Here is a 22993-nt window from a genome sequence, read left to right as displayed (position 1 = left end):
AAGAGGTGTGGGATGCAGGGGTGGGCCCCCAAAGCCCCCTGCCCGCCCAGGGTGCGGCTGCTTGCCCCGATGCTGGGGCTCGGGGATGGAGCTGGGTACGGGGTGGGGGGGCTTCGGGGGCTGACGGAGGCTGGCTCGCTTTAATGGCTGCACAGCGAGACCTGCCATAAAGATTACTCTAATTAACAAGGACGAAGTGGGGGGCTGTTCACAGCAGCAGGGCTGGGGCAGGGGGGGTGGTCCCCCCATAGCATCCCACCCCATCAGGTGGCTGCGGGTGTCCCGCTGCCTCCCCAAGCCACTCACCCAGCCTGGGCTGCCCCAGTGTGGGACCCCCACCTCGGGGACAAGCTCCCCCTGCTTCAGCAAATAATCCCACAGCATCCCCTTTCCCCACTGGTTCCCCTCCTGGCCTGGCAGTTCTGGGCAGGGATGTGCACCAGCGATGCCGATGTTTTCCCTGAGAGCTTTCACCTGGCCACAGAAAACCTGTTTTCTGCCCCAAAAGGCTTACACAGCAAGGGATGCCCACCCAGCTGGGGGTTTTCCACATTCTTTATGGCTGGTTATTTGCAGGGGGGGCTGCACTGCAGGGAGGTACCAGTGTCTGGCATCCTGGGGTTGTGGGGTCCCATGTGGCAGCCTGTGGGGCCTGTGGGCAGCACACGTACCGTACCGATGTGGCTGGTGTCACCAAAGGCATGGTGAAGGCACCAAATCTGGCTTGGAAACATGGTGGCTCTGGGTGGGGATTGTGGGGACACAATGGCGCAGGTGGCAAGTGGGGGGTCACCCACCTCCCAGGCCATGGGGCGTGCGGGGGTCTGGGACACCCTAGCACCAAAATACAGGATTTGATTGATTTTTTAAAATTCCGTATGTTGGCGAGTGGAAGGAAAACAGGAGGAGGATGGTGGCAGCGGGATGCTGCGGCGCTGGCAGCAGTGGTGGCATGGGACATGGACCCGCCGACACAGCCAGGACCCACAGGCGTGGCAGAAGCTCTGGGTGAGACAGCAGTGTTGGGAACTGCGACCAGAGGGTCCTGGAACAAAACCTCCCCACCCCAAAGCATCCTTGGCAGTGATGGGGAGGAAGCTGGCGGGGGGTGGGGGTGGGGTGGGGGGGTGGGCAAAGAGGCGTCTCCGTTTTCCCCTTCCTGTTTTGCTGCTTTCTACTTCACACACCCAAAGGAGGCTGTGGCTGCGGGTACAGTGGCTGCTGCAATGAACCCTGCTCTGCCACGGAGAGGAGGTTTCTAGTTCAACACCTTGAATTTAGTTCTGGTTTGGCCAAAAATAAACTTTTTCAGGCTACTTTTATTTACAGCAAGAAGCAAACCAGGAGTGAAACCCCACCGGCCCCCTCTTTTGCAGCTGCTGTGGCCAGAAGAGGGCCAGGGTGGGGAAACTGAGGCACAGATGCTGCTGGTGGCAGAGCTGGAGCTCCTGGGTCTGGGCCCTGCTGTAGTAAGGGAGCAGGCTGCAGCGGCAGATAAACTGGCTCATCAGCAGGAGCTGTCCCCACACCGTCCCCGTCCCACCTCACTGGAGACTAAGCCACAGACAGAGCTTATCAGTGTCCCCAGTGTCTCACCCACCCCTGGTATCACTGCCTGCAGCGCTGTAATCTGCCTGTTCCTGTCTGTGTGCCAGGGCGGCACAGCTGCCCCACAGGGTGCCCAAGCTGTGGCACTGGTCCTGGCTTGGTTTGTGCCGCACTTGCAGCCAGCTCCTCTGCTCAGCTTCGCGAGGTGGGCACCCATGGCATGGCCACCAGGGAGGGAGCCAGGCTCATGGGCTACTGCTGGGGTGACCGTGGTGCCATGGTCCTGGGGAGTCCTCACTGACTGCCCACAAAGATGGTGGTTCTGCTGGTGCCCTGTGCCACAGAAGGATGGCTGTGCTGATGTGTCTGAGGGACGTGTCTCTCCTGGCTAAGGCATCCATCCCAGGGAAGCATCCACTCCATCTAAGTGTCCATCCTCCCCGTGGCATCCATCCCCACTGTCGCTGTCCTCTACGGTGTCTTGTCCCCATAGTGGTGTCCATTGCCATCGTGCTAGCTGTCCCCAGCACGGCCCCCGTGCCCCCCGGAGGGGAGGGCAGGAGTGGTGCTCAGGCTCGGGTCCCACGGCCATGAGCAGCCCCTCCCGCTGATCTTCAGTCCCCAGTACCGGGAGCCAGAGCTGCTGCCATGTTGGGGTCCTTCTGTCTTGGGACCCTCCTCCCTGTACCTTCCCAGAGCAGGGACCCCACCTTGCTCAGCATCCTCCTTGCTGGTGGGTGACAGGCACCCCTCCAGCCTGCCCCACTGCTTGTGGCCCCCGTGGCCTTGGTCCCCCTTGAGCATGCCCCCTTGCTCAGGACCCCCTTGCTGCGGCCTCGGTCCCACAGAGCCTCCCCCCTCACTGGGTGGTCCTGGCCCCCCATTGCTCCAGAGTCTGTCTTGGACTGGCCCTGCACCCGCTGGGTCTGAGCCCCCCAGTTCCCCATTTTCCGGGACCCCATCCCCCCTCCGCCTCGCTGTGAGCCCCGCAGGTCGCCGTCCGCCAGGACCCCCGGAACAGCGCTTGCTGTAACTCCCTCGAGCGCCGTTGCCAGGCGACGGCCGCGCTATCCCAGCATGCACCGCGCTCGTTGCCAGGCGACGGCCGCGCGCTCCCAGCATGCCTCGCTGGCCGTTGCCATGGCGGCGGGACGCCGCATGGCGGGCAGCGGGGTGGCGGAGGAGCTGAGGGCGCTGTACCGCTGGCTGGACGCCGTGCCGCTCTCCCGGCCGCGCAGGAACATCGCCCGAGACTTCAGTGACGGCGGTAGGACGGGGGTCCCGGTGGGACGGGCCCGGGGGCGGGACGGGCCCGGCCATGGGCCTAGGTCGGGGCAGCTGGTGGGCCTTGCAGGCCGTGGGGTGGGGGCCCTGGGATGCCCGCCGCCCCCAGCCCCTCTCCTCCTCTCCTCCCGCAGTGCTGGCAGCCGAGGTGGTGAAGTTCTTCTTCCCCACCATGGTGCAGCTGCACAGCTACGTGCCCGCCAGCTCCACGCCACAGAAGCTCGCCAACTGGGGCCACCTCAACAGGTATTGGGGCAGACAGCCCCCCGGTTCCCCTCTACTGGGAGCACTGTGCTGCCCCACAGAGTGTCCCTGTTTGTCCTGGCTGGGGACCAGGCCATCTGGGAGCTGGCTGAGGGTGCTTCAGGAAAGGGGGTGCCTGCCTCTCCACCCTCCTTAGTGCTCATTTGACACCTCTTTTAGGAAGGTGCTGAGTAAGCTGAATTTCTCCATCCCAGATGATGTGATCCGGCAGGTTGTGCAGTGCCGGCCCGGCATGGTGGAGCAGGTGCTGCTCCTGCTGCGGCAGAAGATGGAGGAGAAGCAGAAGCAGAGCAAGGTAGAGTCTGGCCCAGGCCAGGTCAGCAGGGCCTGGGGGAAGAGACGTGCCTGGCATGCCATGTCCTGCTGGTGCGTCCCGTGCATCTCAGACTGGAGGGTGCTAAGAGCGAGTAGCCATCCCAGAGAGATCAGTGTCCTTATGGCAGGGGGGCTGGGCTCAGCCCCAGACCACCTTATGGGTGTCATTATCACCTTGCACACTTCCATCTCCCCATCACAAGGATCCTGCTACCACCTCCCTGTCTGCAGCTCCATGGGGAAGTGCAGTGGGGTGTTCAGAGGCAGGGAAACCCCTCGTGTGAGCAGAGCCAGGGTAGGAGCACCCCACCAGGAGTGATGCAGGTGGCAGGGGTGGCTTCACTCGGTGGCTGCAAGATGGCAGCTGTGTAGCATCCTGGGGAGCACTGTGGCCCCACTCACTCTGCAGCCTTGACTTGGCCCAGGCAGCCCAGGAGGAGCACTGTGAGCTGGGAGAGAGAGAATACTGTCTCCGTCACCTTCGTTCGCCACCACCCATCACCTGGCCCTCCTTGTTGGTGTGAGGCCCCTGAAGAGGAGCAGGGAGGTTGCTGGGGGGGCTTCAGCAGCATGTGCTGAGTGGGACGGAACAGGAAGCAGCTGCTGCCTCCTCTCCTGCCCTGGGCAAACCCTCAGCCTGTGACTGTCCTGGTCCTTGTGGTGTGAGAGGAGGATAAATAACTGTGCAGGGCTGAGGCAGGCTGGGCTGTCTCTGCTGTGATGTCACGCTCAGTTCAGAGGAGGAATTCATTATGCGAAGGGCTGTGGCCATGAAGCCCGAAGAAATTCAGGCAGATGGATCCCAGCCCTGCCTTCAGGCTGTAACCCTGGTACCTCAGCCATGTTGCGAAATCCCTGCGCTCAACCAGCCTCTCCTGCTGCTGTGGGAGCAAACCTCCCACCCCGATGCTCCACAGGGCCTTGAGCCCCAGCACCACTCTGAGAGGGATGGCATGGGCAACCAAACAGGCTGGGGTACCCTGTTCCCCTTCTCCTGACGCTGGGGCCTGGCCAGGTCCCTTCCCTGCACAGGGGCTGTTTGTGGGCTCACCAATAGGGTGACCCACAGCTCATGGCCAGGTGTGATGGGTGTTTTACTGCCTCTCCACACAGGAGCTGGGTGTACAGGCGGCGCTGGAAGAGGTCAGCTACCTGGAGACGGGTATGGCCAGTGTGTGGCACGTTGGGAAGGACAGTCCCATCCTGGCTGTGCTATGGGCTCCCTGGGTCCAAACCCCAAACCGTGACCTTTCTGGTGCCTGGGGGTGGCCACACACAGCCCTGCCTTGTGCTGGGGCACCCAGATAATGAGCCTGGCTGGCCCTGAGGGGATAAGAGATGCTACTGGAAGGGGGTGTCCCTGTGGCTGGGTCGGGGGCAGAGCTGTTTGGGCAGATCATGCACTGACTGCTGTGTTTTGCAGGCTACACAAAGGCAAAGAGCAGTGTGGGAGGGGGCTACGCACAGGAGTCTCCCAGGGCTGCTGGGTAAGGGCTGCTGATGCAGTGCAAGGCCACTGCAAGTGTCTGTTGGATGCTGGTGATGTGTCCCTCCTGGATGGGAGTCCCTGGGGGGGTCAGGGGAGCCCTGTGCTGCAGAGGCAGTGGTGTGTGGAGCAGGACACAGAGGATCTGGTTGTGTGTGTGAGCCCTGTGGTCTGTACAACTCTGTGGGCCAGCAGCGATGCTGCAGGAAGGATCAGATATTGTCCTGGCATTTCCTTTTCCTGGTCCAGGGTGAAGAAAAGCCACCACGGCTGTGCCCAACCTGCTCCAGGGGATGCTGCTCTCTGCCTGCAGCTAACAGAGAGGGAGCAGGCCCTGCTCCTGGCACAGGAAACCATCCAGGTGAGCCCACCTTCTGTCAACCCAGCCAAGCGCTGTCCCTGTAGCAGCACCAAAGTGGGGACAGGCTCCCTTTGCCTCCCCAACTGTCCTGCCATGGTGGTCTAGACAGCAGCCCAAACAGGTGTTTGTTCAGTGCTGTCAACCTCTGGGGTGGCTCCTGTCTCTGTACTGGCTCTGGTGGCACCCTTAGGTGTGGGCCAGCATGGCGGTGGCTTTGCTGTGGGCCAGCTGGCCAGTGTCTGGCTTGGGTTGCTCATTTGGCTGCTCCAGGGCAGTGCTGGGCAGTGTGCTGGGCTTAAAGGACAAAAGTCTGGTCAAACCAGGTAGTGATAGCTCAGCGTAGCCCAGAGACGTGGTTCAGTCCCTGCAGCCCTTGTCTCCTTCCACAGCAGAAGGTGTTTTGCTGGCATTTATTGGGTAAAAAACCCTTTTAAAGGCTGTGCCTGCAGATCTCCCACCAGGGTTGTTGTGGTTTAACCCCAGCCGGCAACTATGTACCATGCAGTTGTTTGCTCACTCCCCACCTGCCCTGACCCCAGAGGGATGGGGAGGAGAATCAGGAAAAAGATAAAACTCGAGGGTTGACATAAGAACCATTTAATAATTGAAATAAAATTATTATTATTATTATTAATGATGAAAAGGCAGTAGAAGGGGAGAGAAATAAAATCCAGAGGGAAGGAGGGAAAAACCACCAAGTGATGCGCAATACAGTTGCTCACCACCCGCTGACCAATGCCCAGCTGGTCCTTGAGCAGTGATCTGCAGCCCCTGGCCAACTCCCCCCAGTTTATATACTGGGCATGACTCTATATGGCATGGAATACCCTACTTGGGCCAGTTTGGGTCAGCTGTCCTGGCTGTGTCCCCTCCCAATTTCTTGTGTCCCCCCCAGCCCTCTTGCTGGCAGGGCCTGAGAAACTGAAAAGTCTTTGCTTTAGTATCAACATTACTTAGCAACAACCAAAACCATCAGCATGTTATCAACATTGTTCTCATGCCAAATACAAAACACAGTACTGCACCAGCTACTAAGAAGAAAGTTAACTTTTTCCCAGCTGAAACCAGGACAGGGGTTAAGAGTTTTCTCTTTCAGTTCTTCCCGCCTGGCCATGCCCTCAATCTCTGTGGCACACACCCAGTCAGTCACATCAATCCCCGATTCCCAAATGTTCCCAATCCTCATCCTTTCTGGTCAGTCTTCCAGCCCGCTGTAACAAGGGTGATGCAGGATGGGCATCACAGCTGTACAGACCCCCCTGCACATGGCTGGCTGTGGCCATCCCAGGGCTGCAGACCAGGCTCCGGGCATCCCTTATTCGACCCTGGGCAGTGGGTGATTTTTGAAACAAAGCTTCATTCAGTGCTGAGCCAGGGCAGTGGCTCTGTCTGGCCTAAAACTGGGGCTTTTCTGCTGGAAAACATTGCCTAAGATGTAAAATTTTGAAAGAGAGGAAGGAATGCTGTGGGACGTCTTGGATGGGAAGAGTTGGGGAGCTGGGACTCCCAGGCCACGTTTTTGGGAGGTGTTAGCTTGATGTGGGTTGTGGGAGCTGGAATAGGGACCCCAAATCTGGCACTGATGCTCACCTGCCTTGATTTGCCTGCAGTAAAAGCTGGCTGGTGCTGCTCAGTCACTGCATCAGCTGCATCAGCCTGGCCCTGAGTCCCCCCTGTGTCCCCTGTCCTTGCTGCTGGCTGTCAGCCAGGCCCCAGCTCCCTGCAGAGCCTGTCTGGGGTGGATGGATGTGCCTCCTGCCCCCCAAAACCAGGCTGAGGGGGTGCTGGTGTCTCTGCTCAGATCCTGCAGCTGAAGGTGGGGAGGCTGGAGCAGCTGCTGCGCCTCAAGAATGTGCGGATCGACGACCTTAGCCGGCGTCTGCAGGAAGCCCAATGCCAGCAGCGGTGAGCGGACCCTCGCCCAACCAGCAGCCCTTCTCCCTGGGCTGCCCCCCACCCCGCCTCACCCGTGGGACCTCCTGCTGAGCTGGAAGAGTCATCCCAGTGCCTGCCAGTTGCCCCAGTTCTCAGGGCGGACTCTCAAGGACAAAAGCCAAAGGTGGCAAACACAGATGCAGAAGCAGGGACCCCGTGCCCACTTCGGGGGACCTCCAGTGCCCACCGGCAGGTGGCACAGCAGTGGCATCGATATGGCATGGGCTCTGCTCAGCCCTCCCAGCTGGTGTCTGCCAACGGCAGCAGTCCTTCCTTCCTTCCTTCCTTCCTTCCTTTGCCTTGCACATTGGTAATTAAAAAGCTGGGTCATCGCTCAGAGACTTCCCCGTGAGGCTGAGTCGCTGCGGGGGTCCCACCTGCCCCAGCCTGGGGGCGTTTATTTCCCAGCTGGTCCAGCATCGGAGGGTGGTCGGCAGCATGGGGACATGGCTCGGCTGCCTGGGCTGGGGAGACGTGCGATGATGGAGGCTGGGATGTAATCCCTTACCCAAAGCTGTTTGTTTTTGTAATCTCTGAGAAAATCCCTGCCTGCTCACGGGCTGGCTGGGCAGCAGCCCTTGGTCTCAAATGGGTGCTGACTGTGTGGGCAGCCCAGCTATGGGGGTGTGCGTGTGTGTGTGTGTGTCTCTGGCAGTACCCCCAGCTCCTCTGCTCGCCCCCAGGGCTCCCCTGAGGATGTCCCCAGCAGTGGGGAGATGCCTGGGGGTGGCATCACCTTCACTGCACCAGAGTTACCTGCAGCCTTTTAGGTTAAAAAATAGTTGATTTTTCCAACGCGTGAGTGCAGCATGTCCCATCAGAGGGGTGCCCCAGGCTCTGTGTGTCCCTCCCCATGGGGCTGAGCCGTGCGCAGTATCACACGTGCCAGAGGCGAAGACGCAGCTGGGGCTCCAGCAGCTCCCTGGGAATGAAGCCCCGCCATTTTAAGCGTTCTGGCATCTGGAGACCACAGTTGAGGCCAGGGCTTCTCACCCTGCAGCATGCAGGCCAGGGCTGAGCAAGCCCTGACCCCTCTCAGACCCTGTGGGGCCAGCTCTTGTCCACACAGGGGGGCTGCTGCCTCCCCCCACATCGTTCCCAGGCTGGTGGACGTGCTCTTTGGAAGGGAACCGGCAGCATTTCCCCAGCAGGGACATGTCCCAGCTGCTTTTCCCACCCTCAATGCCCCTGACAGCCAGCTGCCTCTGTCCCTGCCGGTGCCTCGCTGTTCCCGCAGTGAGATGTGGCCCTTCCTTGTGCTCTGTCCCACCGGAGAGAAGGGACACACAGGCTCAGATGGGGACAGCTACAGCCTGGGAGCTCAGCTGGGCCAGGCGTGAGGGGTGCTGGCTCTCTGACTCCTCAGGGTTTTCTGCAGGAGATGGGATGGGATGGGGTGAGCCAGCCCTGCCCAGCTGCCGTGGCTGGCTCCCAGCTTGGTACCCGACCACCCTCCAGCCTCTCCTACGGCTCCGGGATGTGCCGAGCAGGGACAGGGACAGCACTGGCACAGCAGCCGCTCTGCATCGATCCTTTCCTGTAGTCAGCTGGTGGCTTCGGTTCGGTCACCAGAGCCACTGGGGGCTACTCTTGCTCCCTGAGACCCCACAGCTTCCCCATGGCTGCTCCATGATGGGCCAGGGGTTAGAGTTAGGCTTTTTATTTTATTTTTTTGAAATAACCTAAAAATATTTTTTTGGCACTGGGGGTCTCCCACTGTTTCCCCCACTTTCCTGTGATGGGTCTCTTGCCCAAACAGGGGGGCCGCTTCTCATGCCAATACCTTTTTTTTCCAGTTTGCACAAAGTAGGGGGCTAGGCGGTAACCCGTCAAAACCAGCTCCCCTTGGAGCACATGGCAAAACATTTATACGCTTTGAACAACTGTTCACAATTATGTTCAGTCACAATTAATTCTCATTAGCTCTTATGAGCCTTGTCTCCGTTTAAAGGGACAGTGCACGGTGTTCTTTTATTTCACCTCCCCTGTTCTGTGGGGAGGGGGCTTTGTGAGTAGGGGGCTCTCTCTGCTCCAGGGTGGATCTTCTAGTGTGCTAATTAGGGTACTTCTCACATAGTTCAAGTAATTTTCTGGTTAGTTGCATTAACCATTTGGTTCTCCTTGAGCTTATTTTTTTACGTGTTCATGGGGTCTATCCCTTCTCCCAAGGCCGTGTTTTGTTAGCCGTACGTAACATCCTCTGTTTTTCAAGTTCTTTTCTTGTTTTTCATTACAGATATTTATGTATTTTGTCTAAATTTCAAGTTAGGTAACAGACTGGCCTTCTAATCAACCACCTATCTGCGAGCCGGTCGACTACACCGAGGCTTGGCCAGCCTCGGAGACGGGGGTCCGAGCAGCAAAAAACCTAAACACTCCCTCCCCCCCACCAAATTGTCAGGTTGCCATGACAACCGCTTCCCCGGGGATGGGGGCCGCGGCCCCCCCTCTCCGCCGCGCTGCGCACACCGCCGCCCACACGTGGCGCCCCACAGCCGTGCGCGCCCGCCCTCTATTGGTTACCCCAGCTGTCTAACACGCCCCCTAGCGACAGTCCCGCCCCTTAGAGACGGCCCTGTCCCGCGGGGCCGCTGGGGAAGCAGTGGCGCCGCAGCTGATGGGCGTGCCGGGGAGGCGTGACCGCCTGGGGGGAGGGCAAATGGGAACGGCGGAGTGTGTGTCTGGGCCAATGGGAAGGAGGAGGCGTGTCCCGGTAGTGGGAAGCGGGGAGCGGGGAGCGTGGAGGAGCGCAGGTCGCACTGGCCGCGGGTGAGTGAGAGGGGATGGGGGCAGCCGGGGTGGGGAGCCCCCCGCAGGTCGCCCCCCACCCTATCCCCCCCGACCCCGGGCCGGCGGGGCCCCCCTTCGCATTGCCCTCCTCCGGCATAACCGCGCCGGGGGGGTCCCCGCTCTCCCGGTCCGGGTGGGTTGCGGCAGGACGCTCGCCCGGGGCCGGTCACTGGCCCGTTGCGCAGAGGGGGGGACACCGAGGCCGGGGGCTCATCCCCGCGTCCCCTTTTACGGCACGGAGGCTGAGCCGGCGCGCGGGGGGGGGGGGGACGACACCCGCACCCACGCGTGACGGGGACCGGTGCCACGCGGGTGATGGCGGCGGCAGATCGGGGCCAGCCGGCGCGCCTCGGGCGGGGAGTGGCGCGTCACCGCCGCCTGCCCGGGGTGCCGGGGGGGGGGGTGGGGGTGTCCGAGCGCTGGGGACCCCGTGCCCGGGGTGCCGGGGGGCGGGTCTGAGCGCTGGGGACCCCGTGCCCGGGGTGCCGGGGGGCGGGTCTGAGCGCTGGGGACCCCGTGTCCGGGGTGCCAGGGAGCCTGTGGGACACCAGCTACCCCGGAGCTGCAGGCGAGGGGAGGGGTCCTTGACCACCCTCCCCCCGCCCAGGGCACAGGGAGCCTGTGTGCCCCGTGTTTGCCCCAGGTGCCATGCCCACCCTGGTCCCCGAGCCCCATGCCACCAGCCCCATGCTTTGCCCCTGCTTGGGAGCTGCTTGTCCCGTGCCCCCCCTCACCGCCCAGGGAGCTGTGTCCCATCCTGGGGTCCCCTCTCACCCCACGCTGCCCATGGATGCGTTTTGGTGTCGGTGCATCTCTTGAGGCATCCCAAATACTGGGCTATTCTCTCCCAGCTCTTCTCCAGGCTGGATCATTTGGTCTTTGGGCAGCAGCGCCATGGGGGCTGTGGTGAGGGTCTGCTGGCTCCCCTGACCGCTTGAGAGGCTCCCTGCTCTTTCAGCTCTGCTTTTATTTAATCTTATTTTCACCCAAGACTGATGCTGTCAATGCTTTTTCCATAAATTTCCCTGTACTCGGCAGGCTGGGCTGCTGACGGAACCGTTTCGATTACCTGCCTCTTACTGCTGGGTTTCCGGGGTCGCTGGCGGTGGAACGGGGGTGCCCGGCACTGTTACCAGCCCGTGGGTCGGTTCCTGCGGGGCAGTGGGGCTGGCTGAGCCCCAGGGTAGGGGTTTGAGCCTCAGCTACCAGCAAGGGGTTCTTTGGGGTATCAGATCCTGAACCGTGGGGGCTGTGAGCCGCAGCCTGGCTCTGGTGGTTCCCTCTGCCTTGGTGCAGGGGCAGACCTGACCCTGGGGCTGGGGGGGCTGGAAGGGGCCCCTGCCGTGGTCTTGCAGAGCTACCGGGGGAGCACAGCCCTGGGGGAGGCAGTGCCAGCTGGGCTGGAGAGAGTGGCTGCTCCCATGGGAGCTGTGCTGGCAGGCTGGGGGAAAGGGGTTTGGGGGGTTCTGGGTTTGGGGTCTGCACTGCTGCTGCCAGCTTGTAGAGGCTTCTCCAGCTCGGGGGTCGGTGTGGCAGCTGCTGGACGGAGCCTTTGAGAAGGTGGTGGTAGGGAGTGGGGAAACTGAGGCACGGGGTGTGCTCTGCTCTCTGTTGATGGCTGGGAGATGCGATGGGCATGTCCTGGCTGCTGCGCCGGGGCTGGGAATCCTGCCTTTCCTGGGCAGGGGCTGGCTGCATCCCCAGGAGCTGGGGCTGGTCGGGTCACGCCACGGGCTCGTGGTGGAGCGGGCAGAGGCACTGCTGGTGCTGCCCTGTGCCCGTCACGCCGCAGGGCTGGGCACAGGCACCACTGTGCTGCCCGACGCCCCTGAGCTGCAGACGGGCTCCTCCCTGGCAGCTCCGTGCCGGCGCTCGGTCGGAGTCGCGGCCGTGCGGTGCCATCCTGTCCGTGGAGCTCGGCTGGCCTTGGCACCCGGCTGGGGAGAGCGGCCGCCCTCCTCGGCTCTGCCTGCCCCTGCCTAACCCTGCCTGTTCCCTGCCCAGCGCCGGTGCTCGGGAGCGGCAGCAGCCCCGCAGGATGGCCGTCTGCCCATGCCTTTGAAGTTTCGCACAAGGACGACCGCTGCAGGGACACATGGCTACAGCTAGCAAGGGTGAGTCCTCGGCATCCCCCCCCCCGCACCTGCCTGCTCCTCGCCCCCTCCCGGGCTTCCTGCCTTGGTGTGGGGCTGGTGTCCAAGTTGGATGCTCGCTCCTTCCCGGCGAAGCCACTCTGCCCGCGGCCCTGCTGAGGGGTCCCTCTGCCCGCAGCTGGGGATGTCAGAGCTGCCCCCCCTGTGCCCAGGGAGCAGCCGAGCAGGGCAGAGCCTGTGGGGAACCGGGGGGATGTTCCCTCTGTTTTCCCACTGCGAGTTGTGAGTGAGCACATACTGAGGGGGCTTGTGGTGGGGTGGGGGGGCTCCAGTGAGGTGCTGCTGGCATCGCTCCGCCACAGACCCCCTCTCCGGTAATTGGCACAAGTTCCGCACCCCAGGCAAGGTTGCTGTGGGAGGTGGTGGGTGCCAGGTGTTCCTGGGGTGCTTCCAGCCTTTCCTGGATCCTGGCTGCTGCCCCAAAAGGCTCTGGCTGGGCTTGGGGAGCTGGGTGCTTTGTCTGTGCTGGGAGGGGACCCCGAAAGACTGCTGGCACGAGGTGCCCTGTGGCAGCAGGGCCCGGCTCTCTGCTGTGCAGAGACAAAGACCGAAGAAGCTCTTTGTGCTGCTGCTGGGTGTGATTTCATCTGCCTTTGTGTGCCTGGTCGCGGCTCCGGCCTCTGCGGCTCCTTCCCCACTGCCGGTAAGTGGGGCTGTGGGATGGCTCCATCCCGGGGGCTTTCCTCCTGCTGGCGGTGGAGCTTGCTCCAGCTTCCCGGCAGGATGAGGGCCGGGTGAACAGTCTGTTGGGGGTGATGCCAAGGGACAGGCAGGTTGCCTGTTCTGGGCTGTCTTGTTCCTGGCAGTGTTGGGGAGAGGGGCTGGTGGTCCCGGCAGCAGGAGCAGTGTGCTGGGAGAGCCTGACACCCCACCCCCCCCCCCGCCCCGTGCTTCCCTGCTCCCAGCCCTGCCTCCCCAGGGATACTGCGGGGGGACGATGTGATGTGGTGACTCTGAAGGTTGCATCTGCTGCCAGGGCTTGCGATTTGTTGTTGATACATGCGAGGCAGGCATCCCTGGCTCTGGCAGGTGTGGGTTGGACCCCCAGACCTGTCCCCATGGGTGCCCGGGGAGCGTGGCACCAGCCTGGCTGCCAGCACGCTGACCATGAGTCTGGCAGGTTTTGGTGATCCTCCTGCCATGACTGCAGTGGGACTTGAGATAAAACACGCCAGGTCTGGGTGATTTTTTGCCCAGTCTCTGCCTACACCCCTGCCCATGCCTCCCCTCGCTGCCGGGTGTGTGCAGGGCACACAATTGCATTTCGTCCCTAATAAGATTTCCATCCTGGCTGACTTGGGACATGTCCTGCATGGGTGGGTGCTCCCACCCCATGCGCCCTGGGCTTCAGAGGTGCCACTGTCACCTGTCTAGCCTCTGCTCAGGGCCCCTGGGGGTGTCCCCTCCTGCCAGGGTGAGGACAACCCCTGTCATTCCCTCCTGAGTCGGGACAGGGGCACAGCACAGTGCAGCCTCTCAAGGTCACCGGGATGTATGCCAGCTGGTGACCCTGTTCCTGGGACAGCTGGTTCCCGGGACAGCTGCCCGTGGTGCCTGGCTGCCACCTTCGCCTTCCTCTGACCTCACTGTCTCCAGAGGGTCTTCAGGCACGCCGTGCCGGGGGGCTAGCTGAGTGCCACGGGTGGCCGGGTACCCTCTGGAGACACTTGCCTGGCTTCGTAAGCTCTGTGCTGGACATCGGCTGTACTGCCTCCAAGCACCATGTGACAAAGACACATATTTGGGATTTTCCCTCCTAGTCTCCTGGCAGACATGGGGGCTTGACTCCTCTGAACCTGGTGCTGGCACTGGGATTCCTGATGGCAACGGCGGGCTGGGACCTCACCTGTCACCACAACTTCTGGCTGGTGTGTGGGATCCGAGCAGGTCCTGGGCTCGTGCTGCCCTGTGGCACCTGTAAGGGCTCTGCGGGGCAGAGGGTGGCCATGCCCTGTCACGGGGACCAGGTGCTGCCTGTGTGTCAGTGGAGAGGGTCCCATCAGTGTCCCCTTTACCACCACAGCCACGTGCAGCTGCGTCGCTCTGCGAGCGGTCGAGTCTCTTGTTTTTCCCCTGCATGCGGGGAAGGGATTTCTGCCGAGCTGTTCCGGCTGAACAATGCTGAGTTATTAAATCTCCGGCGTTTCCAGCCTGCTGAGGCACAAAGAGCCTTTTCTTTAAGGAGGCGGCAATCTGCTCCCAGCCGCTGCCAGATGGATGCAATCGGCGGCCGGACTGGGGGGGTTTCTTAGGGTGTACCGTGGAGGAAGAGGAGAGGCTGTTTTTTCTTGGAAGCTCCCAGAAAGCCTGTTGCAAAGGTGCAAGTGGAAAGGTCCGTGGCGTTTGTGCCTCTGTGTGGGCTCCTTCTGGCCCTGGGGACCTCAGTGTCCCCAAGCAGATGTCTGTCCTTGCAGGGCCGTCGCATTTTTCTGGTTTCCCTGGAGCACTGTGGGGTTTGCTCAGCAGCATGCTGGCCAGTTTTGCAGCCCTGGCGAGCTCTGCCTAGTGCTCTGGGATGTACAGGAGCCCTTGCCTGGGGAAGCTGTCCTTGTCCCACCCATGTCCTCTTCCCTGCATAGCCCGTGTCTCCGCTCATCCCATTCCTCTGCACCAAGGATATCACAGGAGTGAGGAAATGCCACTGAGCCCAGGGGACAGGTGGGACCCTCGCAGCCTCTGGACATCGGCTGGTGGCAGGTCCATGCACTCCCCCCTGCTTGGAGGGCAAGCTCTCTGTGGTCACTGGTGTCCGTGTGCCCTCTCTCCAGCCTGTGGCATTGGGTGTTTCTGAAATGAGGACAGAGGAGGGAGCTGGGGAATGATGCTCCAGCCTCGGTCCATCTGTGAGGGGGGCATGGACCTGGGAACATGGAGCTGGGGACAGAGGGGGTGCTTCCCAGGTGGGCAGGGAGTGACACTCGGGCTCTGTCCTCTCCTCCTCACGCAGGCAGCAAGGCCAAGGGAGGGGGCGTACGCTTCACCCCCAGCCAGCCCGCTGAGGGGGCCCACGGGCATGTGCACTTCGATGAGAAGCTCCATGATTCAGCAGTGATGGTGACACAGGAGAAGGACGGCAGCTTCCTTGTCAAGGTGGGAGCTGGGACCTGTGGGACAAAGGGGGGTACCGGTGCCACCCTGGCCTGTCCCCGCACCTGGCAGCGGTGCTGGGTCTGTCCTGGCGACCCTGTGGGGTAGGTGGACCCCGGTGCTGCCTGTCGTAGCCCCCTGAGCTGTGGGGCTTCTGCTGCCTGCAGCAATACCTGCTTCGGGGAAGTTTTCATTGCCACCCCTCTGGACATTGCTCCATCTCTGTTCCAGTTCTCAGATCTGGGGGTGTTTCTGGCCCCCCTAACCCCGTGATGTACTTAAGAGGGCCTGGGAGCGGCTGTGATGCTCCTGAGGGTGCAGGTATGAGTGTGGGTGCTTTGCTCTGGGTTCAGCAAATTAGCACCCAATTCTTGCAGCTGCATCCAGCCTCTGCCGGCAGTGGGGGCAGGCTGGGGGCTGTCTGGGGGGGGGGGGGGCTGGCCCGTGTTGCCATTGCAGTCATCTGGGCAGTGTTTGTGGGGCTGTCAGGGCAGATTTGATGGCCTGGGGCGGGACGTGGGTCCCCTCTGGAAATCAGGGTCTGGTGGGATCACAAGCAGCAGAGCCCGTTCTTGGCGGGTTGGGCTGGGGAAGCTGCTGGCCCTGCTGTGCCCTGGGGCACGGGGGATGCGGCACTGTCCCCTCTGCCCCTGTGTTGGGGGGACAGGGCTGAGCTGGGCCTCACCCTGTGTGCCAGTGGAGCCATGGCTTCTGCTCAGTCCCCTCCAGCCACGTGCCTGTGGCTGTGGGAGGGTGTTAGCATGGGTTCAGGTTTGATGGTGGCTCCCAACCCCATGGCTGGGGGACAGTGATGGCAGCGGGGACAGCAAGTCATCTGTAATGGCACCTCGTATTTCATCCTGGCAGGTTTGCAAACCCGAGCATGCGCTGCCTGCCCCGTCCCACAGCTCCTCACCCCACGCAGCAAGGCTGAGTGGCAGGAGTGGAGGCTTCAGTGCCGAGGTGCTGTGGGCTTTGGTGGCAGTGGGGTCTGCCTGTGAGATGAGCACCTTGGCAGTGACTTGGAGGTGCAGGTCGCTGGTCCTCTGCCCGGAGCAGCTTTATTGTTGCTCCACCTGGCGTGCAGCTGGCCTCTCCATCCCAGTCTCTCCTTTGGAGACCCTTTCCTCCCAAGAAACAACCCCCTTGGAGAGCATCGGGGTTGCTCCGGCGCTGTGTGCAGCACAGCAATCTGAAACTGCCTTTCAGCTCTGAGTCAGTTATTTGTATCAGGTGGATGATGGGTTATCGCCCTAAAAATGGCAGTGAATTGCTTAGCAATTGCTGATCTGTGGGTGGTTGTTATTATTTTTTCCACCCGTGCTGTGCAGCGTGCCGCAGGCATCCCGGCACTGCACGTGCCTCCCTGGGGAAGGGGGGCTGCCCTCAGTGCTGGTGGCAGAGTGGGACCAGCCTGGCACTGGCAGCCACCCTCACTGAGCCCAGCACACTGGGGCTGCGTGGGTCTGTGGGTTTATTCATGCGGTCCTTCCTTCTGGACAGGTTTGAGGTGCACCCTGCACCCCACAGCACTGCCTGTGTGCCTGCCCTCTGTCTCGGAGCCAGGAGGAGACCCTCATCCTCTCCCCTGGGGAGAAAAAGCTCATTAGGGCTGGTCACCAAACATCTTCCCGTGGCCTTAAAATCCCCAGAGCTGCACGTTGTCGTTTCCGTTGGTTTCCACGTTGCAGTGATGCCTCAGAGCTGCTTGTGGCCAGGAATGTGCCAGCATATGGCGTGCATTCTTTTATCTGTGTGTGTATAGCTAGATACGTGTTTGGGCATGTTGTACATGTATTTATGTGGTGGTGGAGGTGCACCCTGGGGCAGGCTGTCAGGTGTGGGGTTGTGCCCCAGACAGGGCTTGCACGTTGCTGGTGGGGTTTGTGGCAGTCACTGGGTCTCCCAGCTGGGACAGATCCTGGCTGTGCCCTGGGCTCTGCCCCAAGGAGGGTTTGCAGGCATGTCTGGAGCTTGGCAGCTTTCTCTGCTCCCTTCCCAAAATGGCTTTTTCTGAGTGGGATGGAGATGAACCTCTTTCTGGAGGTGGCCGGCTCTGAAAGGGCTCTGGCTTTCATCGTGGCAGTGGATAAATGACATTTGAAGGCGTGCTCTTGGAAACATCTTGGCTTTTAGAGACCAGAAACAGCAGCTGAACGCATTTGGTTTACACTGGGAAAATTGGTCTCTGCTCCCGTGACACTGATGGGTGGTTTTTCCCAGAGCTTTGCCTGGAACTGGTTATTTTTGCTTTGTGCAGCCAAAATAGAACTGTTTGTTATGGTTTTGGCAATTATTTACTGCCCCCCACCTTCCTGTGGGCTCTGGGTGCTCGATGCCTAGTGGGTCCCTGTCCCTGGGGTGGGATGGGGGTGGGTGGGTGGGTGGGATTAGCTGTGACGATGGCAGCATGGGACCACCTCCTGTGTGGTTCAGTGCTTGCCTGAGGCATGGCCTGACCCTCGCTGTGTCCCCTGCTTGCAGGTGGGATTCCTGAAGATCCTCCACAAGTACGAGATCACATTCCTCCTGCCCCCATTGCAGAGGCTGGGGAAGGACATCTGTGCCATTCCCCTCCCCAACCTCAACCTCCGAGTCATCAGCATCACCCCTCTGCCAGAAGGTAAGGTCCTCCTCTTTGTCACCCCGCTCTGTCCCCCCAGCGGCTGTTGTGCCGGTCCCGGATCCTGCCCTTGCTTTGCTGCAGCTGGCGAGGGGGGCACTGCCTGGACTGGGGGGGCTGCCATACCCAGACGTACCCCCGAGTGCCCCTGGGGGTGGCAGGGGTGCCTGGCCCATGCCAGGGCCCCTTGGGGAGCATGGACCAAGTGCTCCTGTGCGGTGGGAGGCAGCTGGCGGCCCCCGGGTGCAGTGGGGTTGAGCCCTTGCCAGGTTGGGGGATGGTTCCTCTTCCTCGGGGAGCCGGGAGCCCCCGGGAGCTCCTGGGGATGGGTTTTATTGCCGGGGTGTTTCCTGCCTTATGGGAACTCAGTGGGTGAGTGTCCTCCAAAGCACTTCCCAAACCCCAAGCCTCGTCCTTCGGCTGAGCATAGAGAGGGGTGACAGGCCGATTGGGCTGTCCCTGACCCACGGGGCTTTGTGGACAAGTCCTGCTGCAGCTGCTAGTGATGAGGGTGGCATTTGGTCCTGGTGCTGCCCGGGATGCCTGTACCTTTGCTTGGGCCACATCCTGGTGCCCATTCCTGCAGCACTGTGTTAGAGCTTTACTCCATGGAGAAGGAATCTGTGTTTCCACTGCACCTCCCGTGAGACGCCCGACCTCGACCCGCATGCTTGAAGAGCGGCTTTTGTGGCATTTTAATCCAGGAACCTGCTGAACAGAGTCCAGACGTGCTGGTATTTTTAGCACTTGCTCTGTCTGCTCTTTGCCTGCGCAGAGGGTCTGCCTAAAGAAGAGGCTGGAGCTGAGGCGGGGTCACCTCTCCGTCTGTCTCCAGGCTTCTTGCTAATTCTGTTGTTGTAGAGGAAAGGAGAGTAATGCCCTGAGATGTAAGCCCGTGGTGTGGGTCTGTGCAGAGGTGATCCTGGGCTTGGGTTGGTGCTGTGTCTGTGGCAGCTCAGCCCCATCTGAGCCTGTGCTGGGGGCCGGGTATGTGGCAGCCCCCCAGGATCACGGCTGTGGGGCTGGGGTCCTGCTGGCTGCTCTGCACCCTCCTTTCCTCCTGTCCCTTTCCTGGCTCCTCCAGCCCTTGGTCCTGCTTGGATCATCCCATACTCGCTGGCAGTGCCAGTTTGGACACAGCCGGCCCCCGGCCCCATGGCTGCTCTTCTGTCCCCTGCAGACTCCGTCTCACCGTAACTTACCATCTACAACTGGGAGGTTAAATGCTCTTTTATCCCAAATATGCATCAATCGGGTGCTGTTTCTTGTGGGTTCAGATCAGTCTGGGAGGCAGGAGGTGAAGAGCAGCTGTGAGTTTGTGGAGCAGAGCCCACAGCCCAGTCGGGATGGGGACAAGTACAGGGTTTGCTCCAAGAGGTGCCAGGCTCATGCACCAGTCTGGCACTGCTCTGGGGTCAGTTTGCCACCGGCACGTCTGTGGGAGAAGGGAGCAGGGCTGTGGTGGTGGCCCTGGCGCAGCAGTTAGGACAGCCAAGCATCACTCTGGGTTCAGTGGCAGCCATCTCGGGGACATGGGATCAGTTCTGAGGACACAGCGGGGTGCAAAGCACCTTGGGCCACCTCAGCTGGTCCCATGCCAGCAGCTCCAGCTGACAAGCAGCTGTGGATGCTCCTTCCCGCATCCCTGTCCCCTCTGGCTCTTGGGGCTGCAACTTACCACCTCCCGGCAGCCGAGGGTCTGGTTGCTGGCAGGGATGGGCTGTGGCTCTGCCTGTGCTGCTGCTGGCCCCGGCCCAGCAAAGCACTTAAGCTTTGTTTGCTTGAAGCTCCTCACCTTGGGCTGGCGTGCCTGGCTTGGGCTCCGGGCCAGGGCTCCCGAGGCTTTGGGGAAAAGAGCCCTTTGGGGACCCAGAGCCGCTCCGGTGGGATGCCGAGGAGCCCAGTGCCTCACAGTAAATCTGGCAGAGACAAAGCAGCCTCAGGTGAGCATGGGCTGGAGATGTCAGCTCCCAGCGCTCGGGAGGTTTTGTCAGTTTCTCCCTCCTGCTGGCTGAGCTGCCTCTGAGCAGAGAAAGTGCTTCCCTGCCCCAAGCTGCCCTCGGGCTCCCCACTGGCCTCTCTTCAGGCGCCGGAGCCCTGTGCGGGTGGGGACTTGGAGGAGCAGATGGGGAACATTTGTCGTGGCCATAAGTGGTTTGCTCTGCCCTGTCCCGCTGCGCTCCCCGTGCATGCCTGGTGTTTCTGAGCCGTGGGGTGAGCTCATGGAGCAGACTGTTGCATGTGCTCGGGAGCCTGGATGATGCTCAGTGCATTTTTATTTCTTTTTTTGTGCTGTTGCAGCATCCCACCGTGCCAGCCATGTCAGGGTGCTCCCTGCAAGCTGTGTGGGGCTGCCTGGCCGCGTGCTCACTTGTTTCCCCCATGCCAGGGTTTGGTTAACACCTTTCTGCAGCTTTATTAATTTTCTACATTTCCTTTATTTTTTACATTGTGCTTTTACTTTTTCCCAGATTAAAAGCAACTGCCTCCTTTGGCCCTGCCAGCTGTCCCTGAGCTGGGGGGGTGCGGGGCCAGGGCCAGCCTTCACCCCATCCGAGCTGGGGGCTGCAAGGGCTGTTTCTGTGTTCCCACTGCTCTGCGAGGCGAGGCACTTTTGGCATGGGAAATCACCCTGGCTAGGGCACTGCAGGCAGGGCAGGGTGCAGGCAGCACAGTTTGCTGTGTTCGGGGGGTCTGGTGTGCTGGAGCTGGAGGATCCTGGCTGGATGTGATGTGGGACACCCCCGGCTGTGACTGGATGTGCAGCGCAGCTGTATGCCAGTGTCCTGCTCTGCTGCTCCTTCCCTGTGGGGCTCTGCAAAGCCCCTGTGGCCTAGGGCAGGGTGACAGGCAGGTCTCAGACGTGCCATCAGCTCAGGGTGCTGGGGATGCTCAGCACCCTTACGGTAGTCCCCTCAGCCCAGCCCTGGAAAGAGCAGTGTCCCCTGACACCTCGCCTGCATCTCTGGCGGCCACAGTTCAGCATCCTTGTCTCTGTCTCCCGGGTGGGGAAACTGAGGCAGCTGGTGGGGAGGGAGCCCAGCAGGGTTTGTGCCATGTTGCTCAGCACCTTGGTGGTGGGGATGGTACTAAATCTGCCATGCCCCAGGCTCTGCTGCCTTTGGGTGCCTGCGGTGAGGAGGGACTCCTGGAGTGGGGCAGGAAAGGTGTGGGCAGGTGGATCCCAGCTCCCAGAGTGTCTCTGTCCCCAGGCTACAGTGTGAAGTGCGAGTACACGGCGCACAAGGAAGGGGTCTTGAAGGAGGAGATGGTCCTGGCCAGCGAGGCTGGTGAAGGTGCCTGCATCAAGGTCGTGGTCCAAGCCCGTGTGATGGGTAAGGATCTGCCAGCAGCGGTGCAAGGGTCTTGCCCGGTTCCTTGGGTTTCAGAGCAGCGATTCCTCCCTGGCGCAGCTGGTAATGGAGACCTGCTGCTTTCTGCTGTGCCTGGGGAGCCAGGGATGCTCCCTGCATCCCCCAGACCCTGCTCCATCCCCCCTCCTTCCCTAGACGCTGCTCCATGCCCCCTCCTTCCCCAGCCCATCTCCCTCCAGTTCTCCCAGTTGAGCTGTTGCAGACGTTCCCCACCTGGTGGGCACTCCTAAGAAATTGTCTAAACCGGACAACTTTCACCCTGGAAATCCCCAGACCAGGGGATGAGGCCGTGGGGCCTCCCTCGTGAAGGGGTGCACGGAGTGGGGCTGCAGTGGATGGTTTGGGGGCACCCCTTGCACCCCCCCATCCTCACCCCAAGCCCAGCCAGAGGCCTGGGGCCAAGCCCACTGCCCCCCCGCCACCCCCCCCCCCCTCCCCCCTCCAGCCATGGCTGCTTGGCAGGCAGCACAGTAGTCTTTAATTTAAAATTATTTTTTTTCCCCCTCCCTCACCTTGCTGCTTAATTTGGGTTAGTTAATTAGAGCAGCGTTCTGTAGCTTGGCGACTGCCTTCACGGGCTTCATCCGCACTGTCCCTGAGCTGGCATGGCTGGCGGTTTGCTCCCTGCCCCTCCAAACCCTGTCCCCCCCACCCCCTCCCCCCGCACCTGGCTATCTCCCTGCGTCCCACCCCCTGTCCCAGCCCCAGTGCACGGGGGGCTGAGCACCATCCCCATGCAGCACCCTGAGGGCAGTGAGTACGGCAGTGACCTGGGGACAGGGTGCAGTATCCCTGCGTCTCCCATCCCCGTGGGTGCTGGCATCCCTTGTACAGGGACTGCGGGAGGGAGGACAGGCACCTGTGAGCCTGAAAACTCCCCAAAAGTGCCCTCAAAAAGGTGAAGCAAGCCTGCCAGGCCAGCCTGAGGCCATATGTGGCTGTCCCCTGGCTCTGTCCCCATCCCCACCATCCCCTCCTGTCCCACAGATCGGCACCACGGCACGCCGATGCTCCTGGATGGGGTGCGCTGCATCGGTGCGGAGCTGGAGTACGACTCGGAGCAGAGCGATTGGCATGGCTTTGACTAGCCCCCCCCGCCCCCTGGCTCGCTGCCACCTGCGTGGTTCCTAAGGACGAAGGTCAAATTTTAAAAAAAGAACAGAAAAAACCCCCACCAACCAACCCCAACCCCCCCAACCCTACCAACGTAGGTCCTGGGGGCTGTGGCTCCATGGACACTGTGGAGCTGGGGTCAAGCTGCTGCCTCCCCAGCTGTGGCCGCCCACTTTCCCTGCTGCAGGTCCGGGGGTCCCCGAAGTGCAGGATGGGCTCCCCAAATGTTGGAGCATCTCTTGCTGGAGCTTTGGTGAGGGATCCCACTTGCTGCCTCCAGTTGCTCTTGCTGCTTTCCCCTCACTTTTACCCCCAAGCTCCCCAGGAGAGGGGATGTTTGGGGGTGGCGGAGCCCCAGCTGACCCCCCCGGGGTGAAATTTTGCCTCCTGGGGTGTGGAGCTGAGCTGGGCCAGGGCAGGAGCTGGCAGTGGAAACTGATGTCCCTGTGGCAGAGCCCGTCCATGTCCTCATGTTGCAGCCATTGACTTGGTCTCCTTCCATTTTGGTGTTTTTTTTTTCCCCAGTAAGACCCATGGTACAAGGACCAGGAGAAGTGGCTCAGTTTCAAAAGCAACAGGAGGCTTTATGTGCCTATATATATATAAAAATATATATAGATATAGTTATATACACATCTGTGTGTATGTGTGGGTTTTTTT

General features: G+C 61.2%; 2 protein-coding genes across 2 annotated transcripts; both read left to right on the top strand.

Annotated features, from left to right (window-relative positions):
* Nucleotides 1–1128: 1128 nt before the first annotated feature.
* SPEF1 (sperm flagellar 1) lies at nucleotides 1129–7771 on the top strand. The gene is made up of 7 exons (XM_056345459.1): nucleotides 1129–2815; nucleotides 2967–3078; nucleotides 3256–3391; nucleotides 4525–4573; nucleotides 4835–4898; nucleotides 5147–5258; nucleotides 7060–7771. The coding sequence occupies exons 1-7, from the start codon at nucleotides 2626–2628 to the stop codon at nucleotides 7165–7167; spliced, it is 771 nt and encodes a 256-aa protein (XP_056201434.1). The 5' UTR covers nucleotides 1129–2625; the 3' UTR covers nucleotides 7168–7771.
* A 2106-nt stretch (nucleotides 7772–9877) lies between these two features.
* On the top strand, nucleotides 9878–22962 carry ADISSP (adipose secreted signaling protein). Its single transcript, XM_056345555.1, has 6 exons — nucleotides 9878–9962; nucleotides 11988–12097; nucleotides 15084–15226; nucleotides 17708–17846; nucleotides 21059–21181; nucleotides 22208–22962. The coding sequence occupies exons 2-6, from the start codon at nucleotides 12079–12081 to the stop codon at nucleotides 22306–22308; spliced, it is 525 nt and encodes a 174-aa protein (XP_056201530.1). The 5' UTR covers nucleotides 9878–9962; nucleotides 11988–12078; the 3' UTR covers nucleotides 22309–22962.
* The last annotated feature ends 31 nt before the right edge of the window (nucleotides 22963–22993 follow it).

Source organism: Falco biarmicus, chromosome 1 (genome assembly GCF_023638135.1).
Source record: "Falco biarmicus isolate bFalBia1 chromosome 1, bFalBia1.pri, whole genome shotgun sequence".
Taxonomy (NCBI): Eukaryota; Metazoa; Chordata; class Aves; order Falconiformes; family Falconidae; genus Falco; species Falco biarmicus.
Note: the sequence above shows the minus strand (reverse complement) of the source record. Positions and strands in the feature narration are given on the sequence as shown.